At 57.5% G+C, this 19281-nt stretch overlaps 6 protein-coding genes across 6 annotated transcripts; 5 read left to right on the top strand and 1 right to left on the bottom strand.

The window, feature by feature from the left end:
* Positions 1 to 487: 487 nt before the first annotated feature.
* Positions 488 to 1675, top strand: B0T15DRAFT_560730 (uncharacterized protein; the record flags this gene model as incomplete). Its single annotated transcript, XM_062870536.1, has 5 exons — positions 488 to 505; positions 548 to 664; positions 706 to 732; positions 785 to 913; positions 1046 to 1675. 5 exons carry the CDS (start codon positions 488 to 490, stop codon positions 1286 to 1288), a joined length of 534 nt encoding a protein of 177 aa, XP_062719386.1. The 3' UTR covers positions 1289 to 1675.
* Positions 1676 to 1870: 195 nt separating this feature from the next.
* On the top strand, positions 1871 to 4193 carry B0T15DRAFT_280540 (Arabinosidase B). Its single transcript, XM_062863572.1, has one exon. The coding sequence runs from the start codon at positions 2286 to 2288 to the stop codon at positions 3858 to 3860; it is 1575 nt and encodes a 524-aa protein (XP_062719387.1). The 5' UTR covers positions 1871 to 2285; the 3' UTR covers positions 3861 to 4193.
* Positions 4194 to 4538: 345 nt separating this feature from the next.
* B0T15DRAFT_540748 (uncharacterized protein) lies at positions 4539 to 5453 on the top strand. Its single transcript, XM_062869803.1, has one exon. The coding sequence runs from the start codon at positions 4902 to 4904 to the stop codon at positions 5274 to 5276; it is 375 nt and encodes a 124-aa protein (XP_062719388.1). The 5' UTR covers positions 4539 to 4901; the 3' UTR covers positions 5277 to 5453.
* Positions 5454 to 9127: 3674 nt separating this feature from the next.
* On the top strand, positions 9128 to 10791 carry B0T15DRAFT_540753 (uncharacterized protein). The gene has a single exon (XM_062869804.1). The coding sequence runs from the start codon at positions 9387 to 9389 to the stop codon at positions 10593 to 10595; it is 1209 nt and encodes a 402-aa protein (XP_062719389.1). The 5' UTR covers positions 9128 to 9386; the 3' UTR covers positions 10596 to 10791.
* On the top strand, positions 10792 to 12957 carry B0T15DRAFT_540755 (feruloyl esterase-like protein B). The gene is made up of 2 exons (XM_062869805.1): positions 10792 to 11773; positions 11876 to 12957. Exons 1-2 carry the CDS (start codon positions 11068 to 11070, stop codon positions 12814 to 12816), a joined length of 1647 nt encoding a protein of 548 aa, XP_062719390.1. The 5' UTR covers positions 10792 to 11067; the 3' UTR covers positions 12817 to 12957.
* Positions 12958 to 15679: 2722 nt separating this feature from the next.
* On the bottom strand, positions 15680 to 16936 carry B0T15DRAFT_513764 (uncharacterized protein; the record flags this gene model as incomplete). Its single annotated transcript, XM_062868065.1, has 1 exon — positions 15680 to 16936. One exon carries the CDS (start codon positions 16934 to 16936, stop codon positions 15680 to 15682), a length of 1257 nt encoding a protein of 418 aa, XP_062719391.1.
* Positions 16937 to 19281: the final 2345 nt, after the last annotated feature.

Below are 19281 nucleotides of genomic sequence, written 5' to 3' on the forward strand. Positions count from 1 at the left end.
CTTGGAACACGCCATTCGTCCGTAAAGAGCTCTCATACTAAGCAGATATAAAAATGCATGGCAGGGTAGGCCGAAGGTGGGATTTAAATCAGTATAGCAGGGATCAAGTTTTACTGGGTTGTTTACTTTCAGGGGCTTCATTGCCGTACTTATGGAATACCTATTCGGGCTGGTTACGTCTACCTATGTCGTCGACACCTTTTGAACTTCCAAGAACGGCAACCAAAATAGTGTTCAAGTTTACGTTCAGCCTGGCTTGGAACGATATGCTGCCAAGGCGGTCCACCGCGACGGCCTGGATGCGGACCCCTGATCCGGACGGATTCCGTTGTTGCGTCCGCCAGTTCTCGAAGTTCGTTTTCTTTCCCCTGGTCGGCAATGAACCTGCACTGGCTTCTTTAAGTTCTTCCCTATCCAGTCCCTCTTCAATACGGGAAGAACTCGCCCTACCCACACTTCCGCGGCTCCAGGGGGGAAAGAGGCGGAAATGCCCGAGCTTCACGAGGTTAGCTAATCGCGAGAGGCGACCATCGCCGCTATCCGCGAGTACTACCGTTTCCTCACTCGCATGTACCTCAAAGAATGCTACGTTGCCGAACCGCCCGAAGGGGGCTGGCCCGAGGTCAACGCCGAGACCATCGGTGTGCTGGGGAAAACAGACGAAGTTATCTCGCTGCTCCGCCATCTGCCCTATATTTACTCTAGCGATGCCTCGGCCTAGGGTGCCGGCAAGTGTAAGTTTGCCGATTGGCGTCGGATTGCTTAACGCGTCGCCCGCGGCAAGCTATCCGGCGGGGGTATAGGTGTCTTAACCGAGTATGACCTCCCCCGGTATAAGTATCCGTATATATTTAGCCTTACCGAGGGCGGCTACTATAACCTAGCGTTCCTGCTCGATACTAAGCTTGGTATAGTGTACTAGTATAAGTGCTATAACGGCGTGAAGCGAAATCCGTTGCGGGAACCGATCGTAGGCAAGGAGTACGAAGGATTCGACAGCATTTGCGCGGATAAGGCCGACTGGCGCTCCGACTCTATGGCTTAGGTCATCCCCGATTTCTTCGAGCTCCTCAGGGACCTGTTTCGGCAGCTGTTCTATGTCCCTATTAGCTTGCGTAGGGTCTACTTTGCCGCTACCGAACGGCTAGGTTTGCTGGCAGACATCTATCGGGCGTACGGTTGGCCCGACCTCGAGCGCTATAACAAGCGGGATTGCATGAAAGTTGTCCAGGATTGGATGGAGGAACACAGTCCTAATTACGCCGACTACCGCGAGAAGAACGAGTAATCAATGAGACCTTCTCTCTTCGGGGTCTACAATCTCCGCCCCAGGGCTGCTTGATAGCCCGTGGGTTTGTGGGAGTGAGTTGACCTGGTCTGTATTGAGTCAGTACTTCACAGTAAGGTACATACTATCATACTACTAGGCACCTACCTATACAAGAGCAGCTGCTTGCCACCTATCGGAGTGACCGACGGACAATTTGACGTCTTCCCTGCATCGGTGAAGCTGGAAGGGGGGGTTTGCACCTCTGACTCGGCTTTACCTCCTTCAGTCTTCACCAGCTACTCCGTACCCAGAGTTTGTCGACCGGGGAATTGGAACATCGATAGAGAATATCTGGGGTTCAGTACGACACCAGACAAGCCGTTGGCACGGCAGTCGAAGATTCCAACTACAACACGCTCCGGAATTTCGCTCTTACCATTTACGAGGAGAGAGTCGCATTCGGAGGTTTCTGGCCGCCAAGATGATTGGCGCGGGTGTAAGCGCACAGGTTGCGGTCGATCGTTCCGCTAATCAAGCATCGTCACCTTGAGTACCGGTAGCATCGCCCGGCTAATTACCTTACGTATACCGCCCTCCGTGGCCACTACGAAAAGGGAGACTGGGGTGGGCTTTTGGCATTGGTCGGACGAAACACTCCATGAACATACACTAGGTTCCCCAGATCATGTGGCTTCATCAGGCGCCGTCGCCTTGACACGGCGATGGTACGCCGTACGGTACCTTGCCCTACTTTCCAAGCTTGCTGGCGTGCCTACCTCGGTACGTGGTAGCGAAGGGTAGGGTGGTGATCGGGACTCCGGTATTACGACGCGGAAAAACACACCAAGTGCCCGGGGCGGAATCAAATTTCCTCCAACTACCGTCTTCAGATTCCACCTGCTCGGGACGGCCAGTGGGATGCCATGGGTCTATAAAGGGGCAGTAGCCTGGTCCACAAGTCCACAACATATATTAGCTGTCGTTACACCTAGCAACCTGCAATCAATTAGCAGATATGTTCTCAAAGCCGAGCCTCGAACGTGCCTGGGTGTTAGCCCTAGGCCTTGCTACTACAGGCAGCCTCGTCGCCGCGGGCCCCTGCGACATCTACGCCTCGGGAGGCACGCCCTGCGTCGCTGCACACAGTACCACTCGTGCCCTGTACAACGCCTACAGCGGGCGCCTCTACCAAGTAAAACGAGACTCGGACGGCAAGACGACCGACATCTCGCCGCTTTCGGCCGGGGGCGTCGCCAATGCCGCGGCGCAGGATTCCTTCTGCGCTAGCACGACGTGCCTCATCACCATCATCTACGACCAGTCCGGTCGTGGCAACCACCTCACCCAGGCTCCGCCCGGCGGCTTCAAGGGCCCGGAAGCGAATGGCTACGACAACCTGGCCAGCGCAATAGGCGCGCCTGTCACGCTGAACGGCAAGAAGGCCTACGGTGTGTTTGTGTCGCCGGGCACCGGCTACCGCAACAACGCCGCCAGCGGCACGGCCACGGGGGATGCGGCCGAGGGCATGTACGCCGTGCTGGACGGAACGCACTACAACGGCGCGTGCTGCTTCGACTACGGCAACGCCGAGACCAACAGCCTCGACACAGGCAACGGCCATATGGAGGCTATCTACTTCGGCGACTGCACCTCGTGGGGCTCCGGCTCTGGCAGCGGGCCGTGGATCATGGCCGACCTCGAGAACGGGCTCTTCTCGGGCGTCAACCCCCGGCAGAACACGGGCGACCCGTCCGTCTCGTACCGCTTCACCACGGCCGCCATCAAGGGGCGGCCCAACCAGTGGGCCATCCGCGGCGCCAACGCCGCCTCAGCCAGCTCTATGTCGACCTTCTACAGCGGCGCGCGGCCGGCCAACGGCTACAACCCGATGCGCAAAGAAGGCGCCATCATCCTCGGCATCGGCGGCGACAACAGCAACGGCGCCCAGGGCACCTTCTACGAGGGCGCCATGACCTCGGGCTACCCGTCCGACGCGACCGAGAACGCCGTGCAGGCCGACATCGCCGCCGCCAAGTACGTCGTGACGCCGCTGACCAGCGGGCCCGCCCTGACCATCGGCTCGTCCGTCTCCCTGCGCGCCACCACGCCGGGCTACACCGACCGCTATCTCGTGCACAACAGCTCCAACGGCATCGTCACGCAGGCCGTCTCCTCCTCCTCCAGCAGCTCCGCTCTCAAGCAGCAGGCCACCTGGATCGTGCGCTCGGCACTCAACAATAATAACAATAATAATGGAAATGGAAACAGCGGCTGCGTGTCGTTCGAGTCCAAGGACCAGGCCGGGCGGTACATGCGGCACTACAACTTTGCGCTGCAGCTCGCAGCCGACGACGGGACCAAGCAGATGCGCGAGGACGCGACCTTCTGCCCGCTGGCGCCGCTCAACAACGGGCAGCAGCAGGGAGGTAGTACCCACTCGATCAGGGCGTGGAATTATCCGACGCGGTATCTGCGCCACTATGCGAATGTTGCGTACGTGGCAAGCAATGGTGGTGGGGTGCACCCCTTTGATGCGGCGGCCAGTTTCAGTGAGGATGTGAGCTGGTTTGTTGGCGCTGGGTTTGTGTGAATAATAAGGTACCTAAGGTTTGATAAGGCAGCTGGAGCGTACGGTAGGGAGTGTTGGAATTCAAGGTGGGGCAATGGATAGATTAGGAGGAGTCAAAATGAAATGTCCATACCTTATCTAGGTAGGTAAGGTAGTTATTTTGATTTGTCTGGAAAATGTCTGGATTACGTGGTGGTGAACGGTCTCGACTCTAACCCTAACCCGCACAAGTACTGTACATCCAAGTCCCATGTTGCTGCTGGAGGAAGAAATCACAGAACAAAATCCAAGACCCGGGAGAGACCCAAAATACGGCAGACCAAAATACAGGTTGGAAAACAAAACAGACGGAGCTACAATATTGATGATAACACAACGTTGAAGCGCTGTCTACCATCGATTTGGGGACATCTAAACTCTAAAGCCAAGGGCCAAAAAAGTCACACTTCTAATAAACCCCCCCCATCGCCAAAACTCGCCATGTTTCAACATACCACAAAAAAAGGGTATAGACGAATTTTTAAAAAAGTCAAGAAAGTTCCTCTAGGTCAATCCTCACAATATCTTTTAGACTACCGTAGCTACATTCCTTTCCTTTTAATGTGTGGCAGAGAGAGCTGGGTTATGGCTGCTGCTAAGTGGATCAGCATCGCGGCATCGCCATACAAATTTTGCGATACAAATCCCGGTTTGGAGTGTGATGCTCTCACCTGCCGTCCTCGCTGACCTGCTTTAGGCACCACCATGGGTGTATTACAGCTTTGCATTTGGCCTGTTCATGTACCAGACCTTCGACAACGTCGACGGTACCTTAAGTAGGCCCCCCGCACCGGCACTGTATCCGGTAAGGACCTGGCCCTGAACCCGACGCGGAACGTGGACTGGCACCCGACCTACCCGCGGCGGCTCACACAGACGCACAACATTGATCATAACACAACGTCGAAGCGTTGTCTACCATCATTTGGGGAGATCTATGAGGTAGGGACCTGGGTCACCTGGCCCTGAACCCGACGCGGAACATGGAATCACACCTACCCGCGGCAGCTCACACCGCTCCCCATGGCGCCGTTGAAACCGAGGCATCGAGAGCCCAGAGAGGGTACGGTCGCCTCGACAGCGTCGGTAGTACGTGCACGCAGGCATTCAACCGCTTTACCACAGCCCGTAATTATCGATTACAATATCATACCATACATTCATACATATAGAGGATTTTCGGATTTCCTACTCACGTCGAAGGCCATGGCTCACAACAACAAAGCCTACGAGCCGCAGGAGTTTCAACCTGCGGACCCAGACCCTTATCGCCTGTACTGGCTCCCGGAGACCAACGGCCACTGGACCCTCTACCCTCGGCGCCAGGTCGATCGATTGAATGCGCGTTGGTACCGCAGCGACGAGGGTGCTTTTTACGCCGTCCGGCTCACCGATTGAGCCCTCTCCACCATATCTCAGGATGCTTCAGGAGGAGCTTTCCACGAGGGGCGCCGTCGAGACGAACATGGTTTCCGAACCATCACGGGACTCTGCGGCGCAGGCATCGTCGGCTTGCCGGACATTGGCCCACCGCCGACCGGGATTGGATAGAGAAGCGGCGAGTATGGATTCGGCGGCGGCGGCGGTGCGGGCGGGGGGGGGGGGGGGGGGGGGGCCGCCAGATGCCCACCATTCTGTCGTACGTCGACGGCGATGAATATTACGGCCGGCGGGCCAAGAACTTCCTGGTCAGGAATCCAAGAATACAGTCGCCTATTTCCGCGACTTCCTTGGAAAAGGGTTCAAGTTGATCGACCCAGCCAGAGGCATGGAGCCATTGCCGCCGCCGCCGCCCCTCCTCACCTGCCTTGGCCATTGCTTGGGATGGAAACAGATTCCGCGCGGCGGCCGTGACGCTGCGTGAAAAGCATGGCAGCATAGCACAGACCTTGACTCGTCCTAGGATCTGGGAAGACCTGTACCAGTGGTTTGATGCCTATGACATCTGGTGGATGGGTGCATGGAATCTTTGGCGGCTGCTCCATCTCGTCTGCAACGAGAACGAGGGCATCGAGTTGGCCGAAAGGTGGCTCCCGAGGACTTGCCTTCCGTATATTATACGTCCACCTGTTCCAGCAGGACCCGTCCGCGTCCGTGGAACTGTTCTTCCCATCCCTTGAGGCCTTGACTTGATCATGGATATGATACGGACGTCGAGGATAATAAGGATGACGATGCACAATCCCCTTCATACTCTTACACCACTGCACCGCTCACCTCCTACACACCCAGAGACTATCAGTACCAACTCATCACTCAGACCTCAAGTCTCGTCTGAGAAACCATCCATCAAGCCGCACTCACTTGTCGTCCAGCGGTCAAGGAAATAGGTTCTTTGTGGCAATCTAGTATTTTAGTACTAGTCTCGAGCCAGGACATCTCACTTACACCTCACTCACCGACAACAGCGGTGTACGTCCAATTATAGTGCCATATATATACGGCGAGAGCCTAGCAGGGCCAAGACACGATCAGCACGTGAGCAGCTTGGTAAGAGACATGAGAGAATCGAGGGAAAACACTGGGTTATTTCTATTCGACGGTCCCCCGGCCCTTATTCCTACATTGACTCTTCAAAGCCCCAAGAAGGTGCACTCCGAACACATCGAACTAGTCCACCCTTCTCCGTACAGTCTCCTTCTCCCTCTGCCAACGTCCCCCGCTCCCTTATCCCACTCATCACCCCTCCCCCACTTCAAACCTTTTCTACCTCCCCGCTTGGCGATTCCGCCTCCCCCGGCCCCCCCGGCCCCCCCCCGGCCCCCCCGGCCCCCCCCCAACAAGCACCAACCCCCCAGCACCAACATGATGCCGCTAAAGTTGCCGTACAGACCGTCGTTCACGTACACCATGTAGCTGGTGGCGGACACGTTCTCGATGGTGCGGCGGGCGATGATATTGCAGGCCAGAGTGAATGCCGAGGAGGCGTAGTAGCGACCGGGCGTCGGCGATGATGTTGATGCTCCGAGTGGGCCGGGAGGTACTTACTTCCCTCCACCTCTTCGGCAGAGATTCCCCCACTTGGCGATGGGCGTTGTCGGCGAGGGCGACGACGACAATGACAGTCTCCCCTCCTTCTCCTCCTCCTCCTCCTGATTGGCGGGGATAAGCACGCAGCAACAGAGCCATGTGTGCCGAGAGGAATTGTAGTAGGCCGGGTAGACGCGCCCCGGGTTCACAAGACCTCGCAACACCTCCAAGTCGTGTCGGACGAGTTCTGCATCACCGTCGCCGCGCCCCTCGCTCTCGTCCACCTATGAAAATCTCTGATGGTAACCAGCCAAGCCCAGCGACGAGAAGCTGCAAGCTTCGTCGTCGCCGTCCCCCATCTCCCGTTCTAAGTTCAAATTCCAGACGCCGCGTCCGAACCGGCCGACGTCCCCTCGCCGCTAGCGTGGATCTGGCTGAGGAGGGAGAAGAAGGGTTGACTAAGATGGAATAGGGCGGGCGAGGCGTGGAGATAAGTGAGAAGGGTGAGTGGGAGCCCAGCGAAGGAAGAGGGTTGGGGGGTGGGGAGCCGCAGGGACGAGCACACCGGCGAGCTGAGCAGCCCCGAATCCCTGGTGTGGGCGGCGGAGGGGTGGGCACCGCGGGGACGACAGCGGCGAGGGTTGGCGATCTGGAGACAGACTGCCTTAGTGTTATGCGTAGGTGTGGGAGCGCAGCCGCCGCGGCGGTGGCGACGAGGTAGCCGAGGGTGGTGGTCGTGGCGGGGGCGCGGAGGGAGCGCCAGGGGGGTAGGCTAGCGCCACCCTGGGCCTGCACAGTTGGCAAGACGCCATCAACCAAAAGATCCCGCAAGACACCGACCTCTACCGGACGCCATGACAACAGCCCATGGCCTACTACGCCAAGGTTGTGGCGCTAGCCAACATAGCCAACACAGGGAGGATCGAAGAAGCCGACCGACATCGAGAGCTCTTCAGAGAGGCTGTCAAAAGGGTGCCGCCATCGCGCACGATCTTCAACATTGGGCCTCGCCGCGCGTGCAGCCGGGTTTGGTGAGCTGCTGAGGCGGAGGGGTAACAGGGGTTTGTTAGTTGGGTTTTGTTAGCACCGGCAACTCGTGGGCGGCGTAAGACGTGTTGGAGATGTAGTAGGGCTTGCCAGGCGGGGATGAAGAGCTCGTGTGTGAGCCGCGACGTCGGCGCTTGGGAGTGCGGACGTCGCTGGAACCAGAAGAGCGTACGTGCTTTGCCGTAGTCGTTGGATGGACAAATAGGCTTTCTCGCAACTGAGTTGTGGAAGTTGGAAGTCAGTTAGACGTTGAGGGTTCTCGGGAGGTTGGGAGTGCCGGATGGACATTCTTATATGTTAGAGCGTAGTGGTTGATTAGAGAGCCGAAAGATTCTAAGCGTAGGGGCTTGTCACTGTCGTGGGCTTGGGCGGTATAGCTTCCTATTTGCCACTGTCATGAGTTTGGCTGGTGTAGCTCCCTCCCATACAGAGGGCAAATGACTGGGAGGGGTTGCACTTGAGGAGGTACATGGACGGCTTCTGTCCAGATATTTGACACTCCCCTTCGTTAGAGGGGACGTGTCGTAGTTGGGACCCATCCTACTTTAATACGACTAGTATCGTATGACATTATACGATACTACCAAACACGAAAGGGTGACTAAGAAAATGAATGCCAGAATAGTAAATGAGGGAGCCCTTGCTAGATTCTGGTTCCGCTCTCCGTCTGTTTTACTTTCGGTGGCCCATCAGAACATAGATTCATGGTGTTAGCGAGACTTGTGAGAGGCTATCTTGCCACAGGGAGAGGGATCCCGTAACACTGCCCAATGAGACGAGCTTCGCTTCCCTCTGAGAGAGACCATTCTGCCTATGCGCTCAAGGGAATGTGATGACGCTGACACATGTCATTGTCGGTGTCGCTGAAGGGGAGACAGGGCCGTGGATCTGCTGGACCGACGGTCGGACGGTCTGACTCTGACCGTTTGATTCCGAGATTTGGTGGATAAGTACCTAGGTACCTAGGTAGGGATTCGACCTGAAGGCTTCAGGAGATCCACAAACCATGTACAAGGCGAGCTCTCAATTCCTACCGGTACTCGTCGATTCTAGCGGTGCTAGCGCCTCTGGTGATGTGGAATTCAGGACCCGGCTTACATGAAGCTTGAACTTACCTACCGCCTATGATTGATCAGGCGAGGTTCGGCGGCTCCCAATGACGAATTCCTGCACGACTGTAAGGTAATATTGCGAGGCGCATTAGTAACACCCGCAGTATATGATTAGTAATGATAGAATTGCGACTTCAGTGCCCTGCAAGTCCGAACGCCGTCACCAATATTGAATTATTGATAGTGCAGTAAGCAAGGAGAATCGTAAGATGAGTGCTATCTCAGCACCTATAATTCAGTTACTATTTAGAATCAGATCCGCGCGCTCTTCACCACGCCACACTCCACAGCAGGACAAGCACGCTCTTCGTCTTATTTAGTAGTACTTCCGAGTTCCCATTACTACTTTACCTGTAACCCAGTCCGAATTAGAAGCACGATGTCTACGAGTACGAGTACAAGTACGAACAACAAACCGGTCTTGATCGCAGGCGCCGGTCTCGCGTCCCTGCTGCTGGCGCACTCCCTGCGGCGGTCGGGGATCCCGTTCAAGATCTTCGAACGCGACGCCTCGTTCGTGTTCCGCGCGCAAGGCTACAGGTTGCGCCTCTCGTCGGAAGGCCTCGACGCCATCGAATCGGTTCTCGGCGCCGAGACCTTCCAGCGGTTCTGGGAGAAGTGCGGCAAGACGGGCGGCAGCGGCTTCGTGTCGCTCAATGCGGTGACCGGAGAAGCGATAGAGAAGGGAGAGGGGCTGCAGAACGCACTGGCTTCGAGAGGCGGCAGGGTCGTCGGCATCTCCCGGGGTGATATGCGCAAGATCTTCGCCGACGGCTGCGAGGAAGACATCGAATGGGCCAGGGAGGTGACGGGCTACGAGCTCACCGACGATGGCGTGAGGGTGGTCTTTGCCGACGGCACCAAGTCGGTCGAGGGCTCGCTGCTCGTGGGCGGAGAGGGCATCCGCTCCAGGGTCGCGCAGCAGCTGTCGGGCGGCAAGCTCAAGGTGTACGACACGGGCGCGCGGGGCATCCACGGCCAGGCGCCGCGCACGGCCTTCCGCGGCCTGGGCGAGGGCGTCTTCATGCTGCGGGACGACACGCGCGCCAACGGCGCCGTCAGCGTCATCACCAACGTCCGCCCGGACGACGAGACGGACGACCCGGACGCCCAGTTCGGCTGGACCATGGTGGGCCAGCCGGGCGTGATCCGGCCTCCGAACGAGGACTACACCGTCGTGGGCAAGCAGGCGGCCGAGATGGCCCGGTCGCTCACCCGCAACTGGTACCCGCGCTTCCAGCCGCTCTTCGACCGCATGAACGAGGCGGAGGCGGCCTTCTGGAAGATCACCTGCTCGACGCCGTCGGGCGTGCCCGAGTGGCCCAACGAGCCCCGTGTGACCGTCATCGGCGATGCCGTGCATTCCATGACGCCCGCCGGAGGTCTCGGGGCCAACACCGCTGTCCGCGACTCGGCATTGCTGGGGAGGCTGTTGCGGGAAGCAGGCGGTTACAAGCCCGGCGTCACGGCCGCCTACGAGAAGGAGATGAGGGTGTATGCCAGCGCGGCTGTGCACCAGAGCTACTCCACGGCCGTGCGCCAGATGGGTGTCAAGATCGATGCTGACACTCGTACAGTTGATGCGTAGATGCGGAGGAATTGGATATCAGGCTTGGTGAACGAAGTACAAATGCGAAGCATATTAACGTGGAACTCGGGAAGTACACGCGAATGACGAGGCTAGATGTGGAAGGTCCAATTGCGCGATGAACTGCCAAGGAAACTACCACCTAGAAACAAACCCGGTTACCGATCGCGGGTAATTTATCCGCGCCATCTGGATGCTAGTATTGCCGATATCACGGACCGACCCATCGTTCCTGGCAATTTCCCCTCACAACTACCACCTTGCTGACCCACCTATGATCAACAGAGCACTGACTGGTGGTTGTCATGGCAGAGTTATTACTCCGTACTATATGTTATATGAGGGCAAGGCAAGCCCGCGCCAATCGGCGCACCAAAGGTGCTGATGAATGAGTGTACTGTGCAATGCTAATCTCTCTCATCGAGTTGCCATCACGCCGTGTCCATTCCTATCCGGCCTCCGCTAGTCAACTATGGGCGTCAATCGACGGCTGCTGCCGCTTCTCGCGGTCACCGGCCTGACACTGGGGGCGTCGATTTCGGACTGTTCCGCCGACACCTTCGCGCAGTCTCTGCCGAGCCACGCCCGGCTCGAGTCTGTGGCACACGTGGCCCAGAACGGCAGCTACGGCGAGGGCCGCTCCAATGTCGCCTACCCCGACATCCCGACCGCGCTGCCGGAGCTGTGCGCCGTGGTCGTCAACGTGACCTCGTCGCCGTCGTCGTCTTTCCGCTTCGCGCTGTTTCTCCCCACCGAGTGGAACGCGCGCTTCCTTGAGGTCGGGAACGGCGGCTTCGCGGGCGGCATCAACTGGATGGACATGGCCGTCGGCGCTCGGTACGGCTTCGCATGCGCCAGCACCGACACGGGCCACAACTCGACGACGGCCGACGGCGCATGGGCTCTGAACCAGCCCGAGAGAATCGCGGACTGGGGCTGGCGGGCGATCCACGGCACGGCCGTCCTCGCCAAGTCCCTGACCGCGGCGTATTACAACTCGCAGGCGGCCTATTCGTACTACTCGGGCTGCTCGACCGGCGGCCGCCAAGGGCTCCGAGAGGCACAGCTGCACCCGGAGACATTCGACGGCTTGCTGGTGGGGGCTCCCGCTTGGTGGACGTCCCATCTGCAGACGTGGACGACCTGGATCGGCGCACTCAACGCCCAGGACTCGCAAGGTTCGTCGTTCCCTAGTACTAGGACCTGCCCCGCCTCCGCCTGGCTCGAGAGTGACAACAACAACAATGATGATGGTGATGATAATAACCTGCTCTCCAAAGACCACGAACGCATTGACCCTTCCCTCTTCCCGGTAATTGCGTCCGAAATAATGAAGCAATGCGACGCTGCGGACGGCGTCGAGGACGGCATCATCAGCGCGCCGGACGAGTGCAAGCTCAACTACCGCGCGCTGGAGTGCCGCGCGGGGCACAACTCCTCGTCGTCGTCCGCCTGCCTGACCCGCGCGCAGCTGTCGACTCTGCACAGCATCTACTCACCCTACGTCGTCGCCCACGGCCAGCTCGCCATGCCGGGCCTCAACAAGGGCTCCGAGGCCGAGTGGCCGGTCGTGCTGGGCGGCACGGAGCCCAACGGCCTCGGGACCGGCTACGAGCGCTACTTCCTCTTCCACGACCCGGCCTGGGACTGGCGCGACTACAACGACAGCATCGTCCGCCTGGCCGACAGCCTGGACCCGGGCCGCGCCACCGCCCACGGCTTCGCCAACATGTCGGCCGTGCGCGACCGCGGGGCCAAGATCCTCATGTACCACGGCATGGCCGACGGGCTCATCCCGACGGGGTCGTCCGAGCACTTTTATCGGCAAGTCGCAGCCGCCACTTCGAAGCGGGGCGGACTCGTGCCGCCCCTAAAGGACTGGTTCCGCTTCTTTTTCGTCCCCGGCATGGGCCACTGCGCCGGGTCGGCCGTGGGCGCGCCGTGGTACTTTGCCGGGCCCAACCAGGCGCCGCGGCTGGGCACCGACGCGCACTCGCTGCCGCCGGCGTACCGGGACCGGGCCCACGATGCCCTGCTGGCGCTGATGGCCTGGGTCGAGAGCGGCACGGCGGTCGAGAGCATTGTGGCTACGAGCTGGAAGAGCCCGTCCGATCCCGCGTCCGGGGTCGCGCGCCAGAGGCCGCTGTGTCCGTACCCGCTGAAGGCGAGGTTGCGGAAGGGAGGGGATCCCGATCAGGCGGCTTCTTGGAGTTGCCGGTAGGCCTATGTATTTTTATGTATTGGAAATACATACTAGACGGCATGTTACATACTAGTACTTAACTCCGCACTAGAGCCTAGAAGGACTGGCCGCTCTATGATGTTGTAATTAAAGAAGACGAAAGACTGCGTAATTGCTGGATTCCTGGTGAGATCGTCCGATCCTTGAACTCATACCAAGTAGTCATATACCATGTGAACCAACAAGCACTGAGAACCAACCCTTCGAGAATGTCAACCCGCTGTCTAGTTTCCTAACAGCCTTGCCGGCTGAAGCTTCTAGGTGGCTGTCGGGTCAGCAATAAGGCTCTAGCCGCTCCCCTTCTTCCTCTAACACTTCATTATTCAGGGGTTTGAGAACCTGCTCCTCGGATTTTTGATTTCTTCGGCAACACTTCCTGAACTAGTAACTCGCGAATCTCACAGAACAGAGTAAGATTCAAAACTCATTGATTCAGATACAAGAATCCGAGAAGGCTGATGTCAGACTAGAACGAAACTCTCTTTCGGGTTAAGGAGCCGACGAGCATCGTCCTTGTGACCATGTGGTACTAGCGAGCTAGAAGAGCTCACCTAACGGTACATAGGGTAAGGTATGCTTACAGCAGACTCCCAGAACATCACAAGATCACGAATCTGGCCCTATCTCGCCCTGCATGCAACTGCCCAGCGTGGCGTTTGCTCCGGTCACACGAGGTCTTCGTAAGAGCAGCTGACCAGCCTGTCATGGCCACAAGCCTTGGTAGTTATGTCCCGAGAGTCCCGTTGATAGGAGTATACCTATTTACTGTGTGGCTGTGCATAGCCTGGTTACGCGTCGCACACGTTTCTCCCAACAGTCTGCCAGCAGTTTGTTCTGCGGAACTGCAAAGATGCAAAGATGCCTACTGTTAGGCTCAAACCACGAAACACACCAACTCGGCTTATTATGCAGCCCGGTTTTGCGTTGACCTATTGTTTGGCAAGCAAAGGCTCCTAAAGTGCAGCTGCTCGTTTCAGCCCGACGAGCTGCCAGCCAGTCACCTTTGTGCTTAGTACTTGATGTGCCATGCCCGTGGGCCAATCACTTCCGCAAGATCTGATAAATGGAAGCACAACGCCCAAAGTGAGAGACTTTCATGATGGTGAGAGCCTTGAGTGTTGCCGGTGAAGAAGCCTTTTTGATGCCGTCAAACCTCAGTGCCACTCCCCCAATATGAGAACCGTGCACGCAGAGGTAAGATACCTAATAAAGTGTCTTAAAACAAGCTGCTGACCGCATGTGCACAAAATCTCCGATTCATTAGCCTGCAGTGCTCGGAGTGCATGTGTGTGTGTGCATGCAGGCTCAGGTTTCATTCGCTTGGCATTCTATCTGGCCGGTCACTTACAGAGATTTACGGATACATACCTACGTGTAACCCCCTTCGTGTCGCTGTGATCAACGCCACCCGTAAACAAGCAAGCCCCTGATAGGCTTTTGTTGACGCGAAACAACACCGACCCCGCGCGCTGTGTGTTCTTCTGACCCTGCATCGTAATGTTTGCATCCCAACCTCACCAGTGACCGGTCCTCGGTCTCAATTCCCGGGCCTACAGGACCCACACAGCTTGTCCGCCCGCGGCCGGCCGATCCAACCGGCCTATCCATCCCCAACCACCCCCCGCAAAAAGAAAAGACCCCAGAACCTCACAAACATTTACATCTGTAACACAATAACAAAGGCCTCCTCCCGTCGGGGCCCGGGCCAGGCCAAAGGGCCATGCACAGCCAATCCGACGCCCATCAGGCAGGGGGGGTGGATTCAAGGCTTCCCCCCCAGGTCTGCATGATGGGTCTGCCTTTTCGGTGGCAAAAGAAGCAAAACAACCGCAAACAGCTCGAGGGAAGAAGAGAAAAAAAAGGGCCGAGAACAGCGGTGAGCAAGAAAAGAAGAGACCTATGCATGATGGATCTGGGAATGGGACCCGGATGTCACATGGCGAACGCGATGGATTGATGCAACTTTATCCGTACTGCAAAGAAAGGAAAATTAATGTAGAAGGAAGAGAAAGCTGCAGCGGGACCAGCCGGAAGGATTCGCGAACATGTAAAAAGTGAGGGTCGGAAGTAGTAGGAATGGAATCGCGTGGACGACAAGACAACCTACGTGGCAGACGGAGAAAACACCAACGCCTCAACTCGGCACCTCCAGGCCCGCAATAGTGTATGGGACATGCTTGAGGCAAAAACGCCGAGCCAATTCACAACAGTACCTGACCATCGAGCTTGTTGCCTGGTTCCGTGGCAAACCATCCCACGTTACCCGTTAAAATGCTATCCATGAGAGTGGGGTGGATCCTCGACACAGTACATCTCGTGATCCCAGGGGCACTGTCAACAACGAGTGGGGACGAACTCAAAAGTGGTGATGGTGTCTCAAAAATGGTCATCGCCATTACACTATTACCATGCTTGACTGCCTGCCTGCCTGCCTTATCGTGATTAAACTCCCATCGAGCCCAAACAAACCATCGCCTTGTCGCCGTACGCGCCATGGTATGATGATGAATGATCATACTCGTAACCCAGAACTCCGAAGCCGAACTCACACGGGGTGTCGTGACTCCCTTCCTCATTCATAACCCAGATCTACCCACATCTACCGCATCAATGCAGCCGTCCCATAGACCGATATATGTCGCTTTTTCTAGGCAAAGGGGGAAACCACCCCTAAAAAAAACCCACCAACTCCGTCTTGGACATGTAGCAGTGCACTCAACCTGGAGTTGCTAAAGCCTCCACATCCAAATGCAGTGATGACAAAAGAAAAGCGTTCATATCGTCATGAAAAGAAACCGTAGTTCCTTGAGTTGTTTCGTTTGGTGGATCCTTCCGTTTGTATTCAGCGCGAAGCCACACCGCCAAAGACCCTGCCCAGCACGCCCCTCATCCGCTTCGCCGAGACAACACCCCCTCCCCGGCCCGACTCCTCGAGGCTCCTCAAGTCGTCGGCACTGATCTCGTAGGGGAGCATTTGCTTGGATGCAGGCTTCCTTCCGCCAAGAGTGTAGACGGGATCCTTATCCGGCACGGTCGGCCGGTCGTAGACCTCGGCCTCCACGACCGGCGAGTCACACATGCGACCCTCGGGCGCGTCATAGATGTACGGCCGGTGGGCGGTGGTGATGTCGGCTTCGCTCAACGGGGTGGTCGCGCGCGAGCTGGTGGATCCCGCGTAGGACGAGTTGCTGGAGTAGAGGCCCGGCGGGGACACGTCGCGGCTGCTACCGCGGGAGTGAGACGGGGTGTAGGCCGTCTGGCGAGAGCGGGAAGAGCCTCGCGAGGAGGGAGGGGTGGCATAGGCGATCGACTGGTTCTCAGTGTGGACCGGCGGTTGTTGAGCTTGAGGCTGCGCAAGCGCGCGCCAAAGCCTGGCCTCGTCCTCGCGCTCGCGCTGGCGAGCGAGGCGCTCCTCCTGCAGCTGGCACTCGCGCATCTCCTGCTCGTACTTCTTGCGCATGCGGCGCGCGTGCCGGGCCTCAACATCAGCGCGGATGGGGGCCAGGAAGTGGTCGAGCTCGAGGTAAAGGTCCTCCTCGGTGATGCGCAGGTCCCAGTCTAGCAGGAACAGCAGCTGCTTCTCCATCAGGTTGACCTCGGTGCGGCTGAAGCCAAAGTTGTAGACATGCGTCGAGACGACGCTGTAGTTGGCCCAGTGCTTGTTCTTGGGGCTGCTGTCATTGAGGTACTTGGCCGCCAGGATGAGGGCGGCAAGGAATATGCGGTGGGTGGTGCAGCGTAGGCCCTTGGCCATGGGCTGGAGCCGGGACTTGAGGCGCCGAAGGTAGACCAGCGACGACATGAGTGTTGGTACCTGGACGTTGGATGAGATCACCAGCTGGGTGATGAACTCTTCGACCGTGGGCAAAGCCCCATCGCTGGACCTGACCGCTCTTGGAGCTGATTCCCTTGGCGGCGACGGGTATCTCGGTCGTCCTGTCTGTGCCGGAGGGGGCATCATGGTTGGATCGCACTGGATCACATCGGCGGCGGCCTTGGCGAGGTACCTAATCATCTTCTTGTCGACAGGCTGGTAGACGAAATACTCCAGAGCCGCAGCGTTGAGCTCAGCTGGGCTGAGCGTCGGTAGCGAGACCATGGTGTTGTTGGGTGGGGTGGTATTATGTTGATGATGTTGAGTATCGCGGGGTCTGGGGCAGGATAGAGGAAGTACCCGACTTTCGCTCTCCTGCGCTAGTACGTCGGGAAGGGAAGGGTCAAGAAAAGGTTGGGTGAGGGAATGCCCCCGGAGTTATAGGGGTCAACCGACAACTGAAGAAGGTTTAGGCCAAAAGATGCGCACAGGGATGCGTGCATCAACACTTGACGACCTTTACACGAGATGCCCTGCGGCGAAGCTCATGTGGGCAATCCGTATAGATTGCCGGGGTGAAGGCCGAATCGGCCGACTCCGCAAGAGGGGCGGAAAAGGCTGAACAGACAAGCTGTTGTTCCAGTGTGGGTCCCCTGATGGGCTTCCTCTGCAGGCGGAGTCCCCTGATGCGTGTCTCAATGCCTTCCCTGGCGAATTTACCCCGGGAGGGTGACGTGCGCCGTCCACGAGGCTGAGCGCAACAGGCTTTCCAAGGGGCGGTCGAGCCAGGCGGACAGGGGTCTGCAAGGGTGCAGGGATGCGCGGACAATCTGGCAGTGTTGTGGTGGCCCGCGGTGTCGGTCGCGGCGGGTGGGGTGCGCGATCAGCGGATTCCAGGCTTTGGGACGGAATGCGACAGCGTTGGGAGGCAAATGCCAAGCCTGAACCCTGACCAATGAGTCGTGAAAAACCGTACAAAGTTGACACCTGATGGAAAACCTAAACTCTAGCTAAGCGGGCAAATGCCTCGGACAGAAACCGGACGCTGCTTCGAGAGTCAACCGGAGCTGTAAAACTCTCTGTTCGTAGGTGCCCTTTAACCGGCTTCCCCGCAAGCACCAAAAGATGCCAAGGACCGCAAAACTGATAGCGCAACTGGCAGCTGAGCCGGGGCGCTGGCGATCCCGGGAAAAGCGGGTCCGCACGCCGATTTGACAGACGGGGCTCCGGAGGTGGCTGAGGGTAGCAGATGTGAGGATCAGAGTGAATCACGCTGCTAAACGGCCGCTGAATGACTCGCTCAAGTCGCAGAACAGCGGAGACGGATGTGTTTTGGCTTGATAGTGTAATTAAACACCTGGCAATGCGAACCGAGGTGGGGGAGGATGCAAGATTGACCGCCGATTCAGGTACGAGTCAGAGCAGCCAAGCTGGTGCGAAACTCTCGGGCTAACAGGTGCCGGTCGCTGCTAGTTTGGTGAAGGCGGGCCTGGATCGTCCTGGATTCGCGGAGTCGAAGCGGTCGGGATCGGTCGACGATGCTGAAGTGTAGTGGTGGATTAGGGGCAGGGGTACAGTGTAAAAATCCGTCCAGCGGAATAGGAAGTTGCAAAGGGGACAACTGCACGAAAATCGGCCCTGCCGTAAAGTTGCAATGCTGCGTCGTGCTAGATATTTTGAATCCGGACTTCGAGGGTCCCGGGCTGGTTTTAATATAACACAACGATGCAAGCCCGCGGTAAAAAGCTGACCGGGGTATCAGTCGCGCGCCAAAGGGAAAGGCGCCGGTCGGCTGGTGCTTCGTTGCGCGGCTTGAGAAGCCCGGCGTGTTCGAGGAGTCGCCCAGTGCAACTTGTCAAGCGGCGTTTGACGATTGATTCGCTCTCCTGTTGCAGCGGCAAACAGGGGCGGAGCAGGGTGGGCCTGCTAAGTGTCCCAAGCGAATGGGTAAAAAAAGCGTCGAATGGTTGCTTGGCTATCGTGCTTCAAAACAATGAGCTTCTGTCCGTAGTTGTTGATTTGCCGGCGGTTGCTTTGAAAGGATCTTAGGGTTAGCGGTGGTCGAGATTTGTATGCTTCGCGATGCCGAATCCCTACAGTTGCAGGGAGAAGGGCGGGGAGTTGCCGGCAACTTACAAGAATGTAAGGGACAACCCAAGGGAGAGCCAAGGAGGGATGTCGTTGATAACAGCTATGCGTCCCCCTTTCCTGTTCAATTGAACCACATTTAATCGCAGGGTATACGTGTAAGAGATAAACTGTAGCACGGAGTGTTGTCAAAAAGGGAGGTGTTGCCGACTCTGCCAGGTTGTGATAATACTCTAGAACTCCCACCGCAGAAGCTAGACACTGGTTCTAAAGGGATAGTTAATAAAGTCATGCCCAGGATGCATGCGACTTTAATCATGATCATCCCGAGCCCTTTGCAGCTGGACTTGGAGGTGCACACTGCACTACGTGGCAGTCACCAGCCGAGTGATGCAGCTGCCATGCCTCACTGCTGGCAATTAGACATCAATCCTGGGCCCGAGTCGGTATTCTCTACCCTGGGAATTCTATCTCTACGTTGATTCGGGTGGCTGGCGATTTGCATTCCCAATCAGCATGCACCAGCGAAGGAGTGCATATCA

The sequence above is a fragment of the Chaetomium strumarium genome (genome assembly GCF_033439665.1).
Source record: "Chaetomium strumarium strain CBS 333.67 chromosome Unknown B0T15scaffold_6, whole genome shotgun sequence".
Classification (NCBI taxonomy): Eukaryota; Fungi; Ascomycota; class Sordariomycetes; order Sordariales; family Chaetomiaceae; genus Chaetomium; species Chaetomium strumarium.

Bases quoted from the DNA above. Each gene is read 5' to 3' on its own strand.
- B0T15DRAFT_280540 (XM_062863572.1), top strand. From the start codon at position 2,286: ATGTTCTCAAAGCCGAGCCTCGAACGTGCCTGGGTGTTAGCCCTAGGC.
- B0T15DRAFT_540748 (XM_062869803.1), top strand. From the start codon at position 4,902: ATGGCGCCGTTGAAACCGAGGCATCGAGAGCCCAGAGAGGGTACGGTC.
- B0T15DRAFT_540753 (XM_062869804.1), top strand. From the start codon at position 9,387: ATGTCTACGAGTACGAGTACAAGTACGAACAACAAACCGGTCTTGATC.
- B0T15DRAFT_540755 (XM_062869805.1), top strand. From the start codon at position 11,068: ATGGGCGTCAATCGACGGCTGCTGCCGCTTCTCGCGGTCACCGGCCTG. The intron at 11,774-11,875 runs GTTCGTCGTTCC...TGCTCTCCAAAG, and splicing joins CAACGCCCAGGACTCGCAAG to ACCACGAACGCATTGACCCT.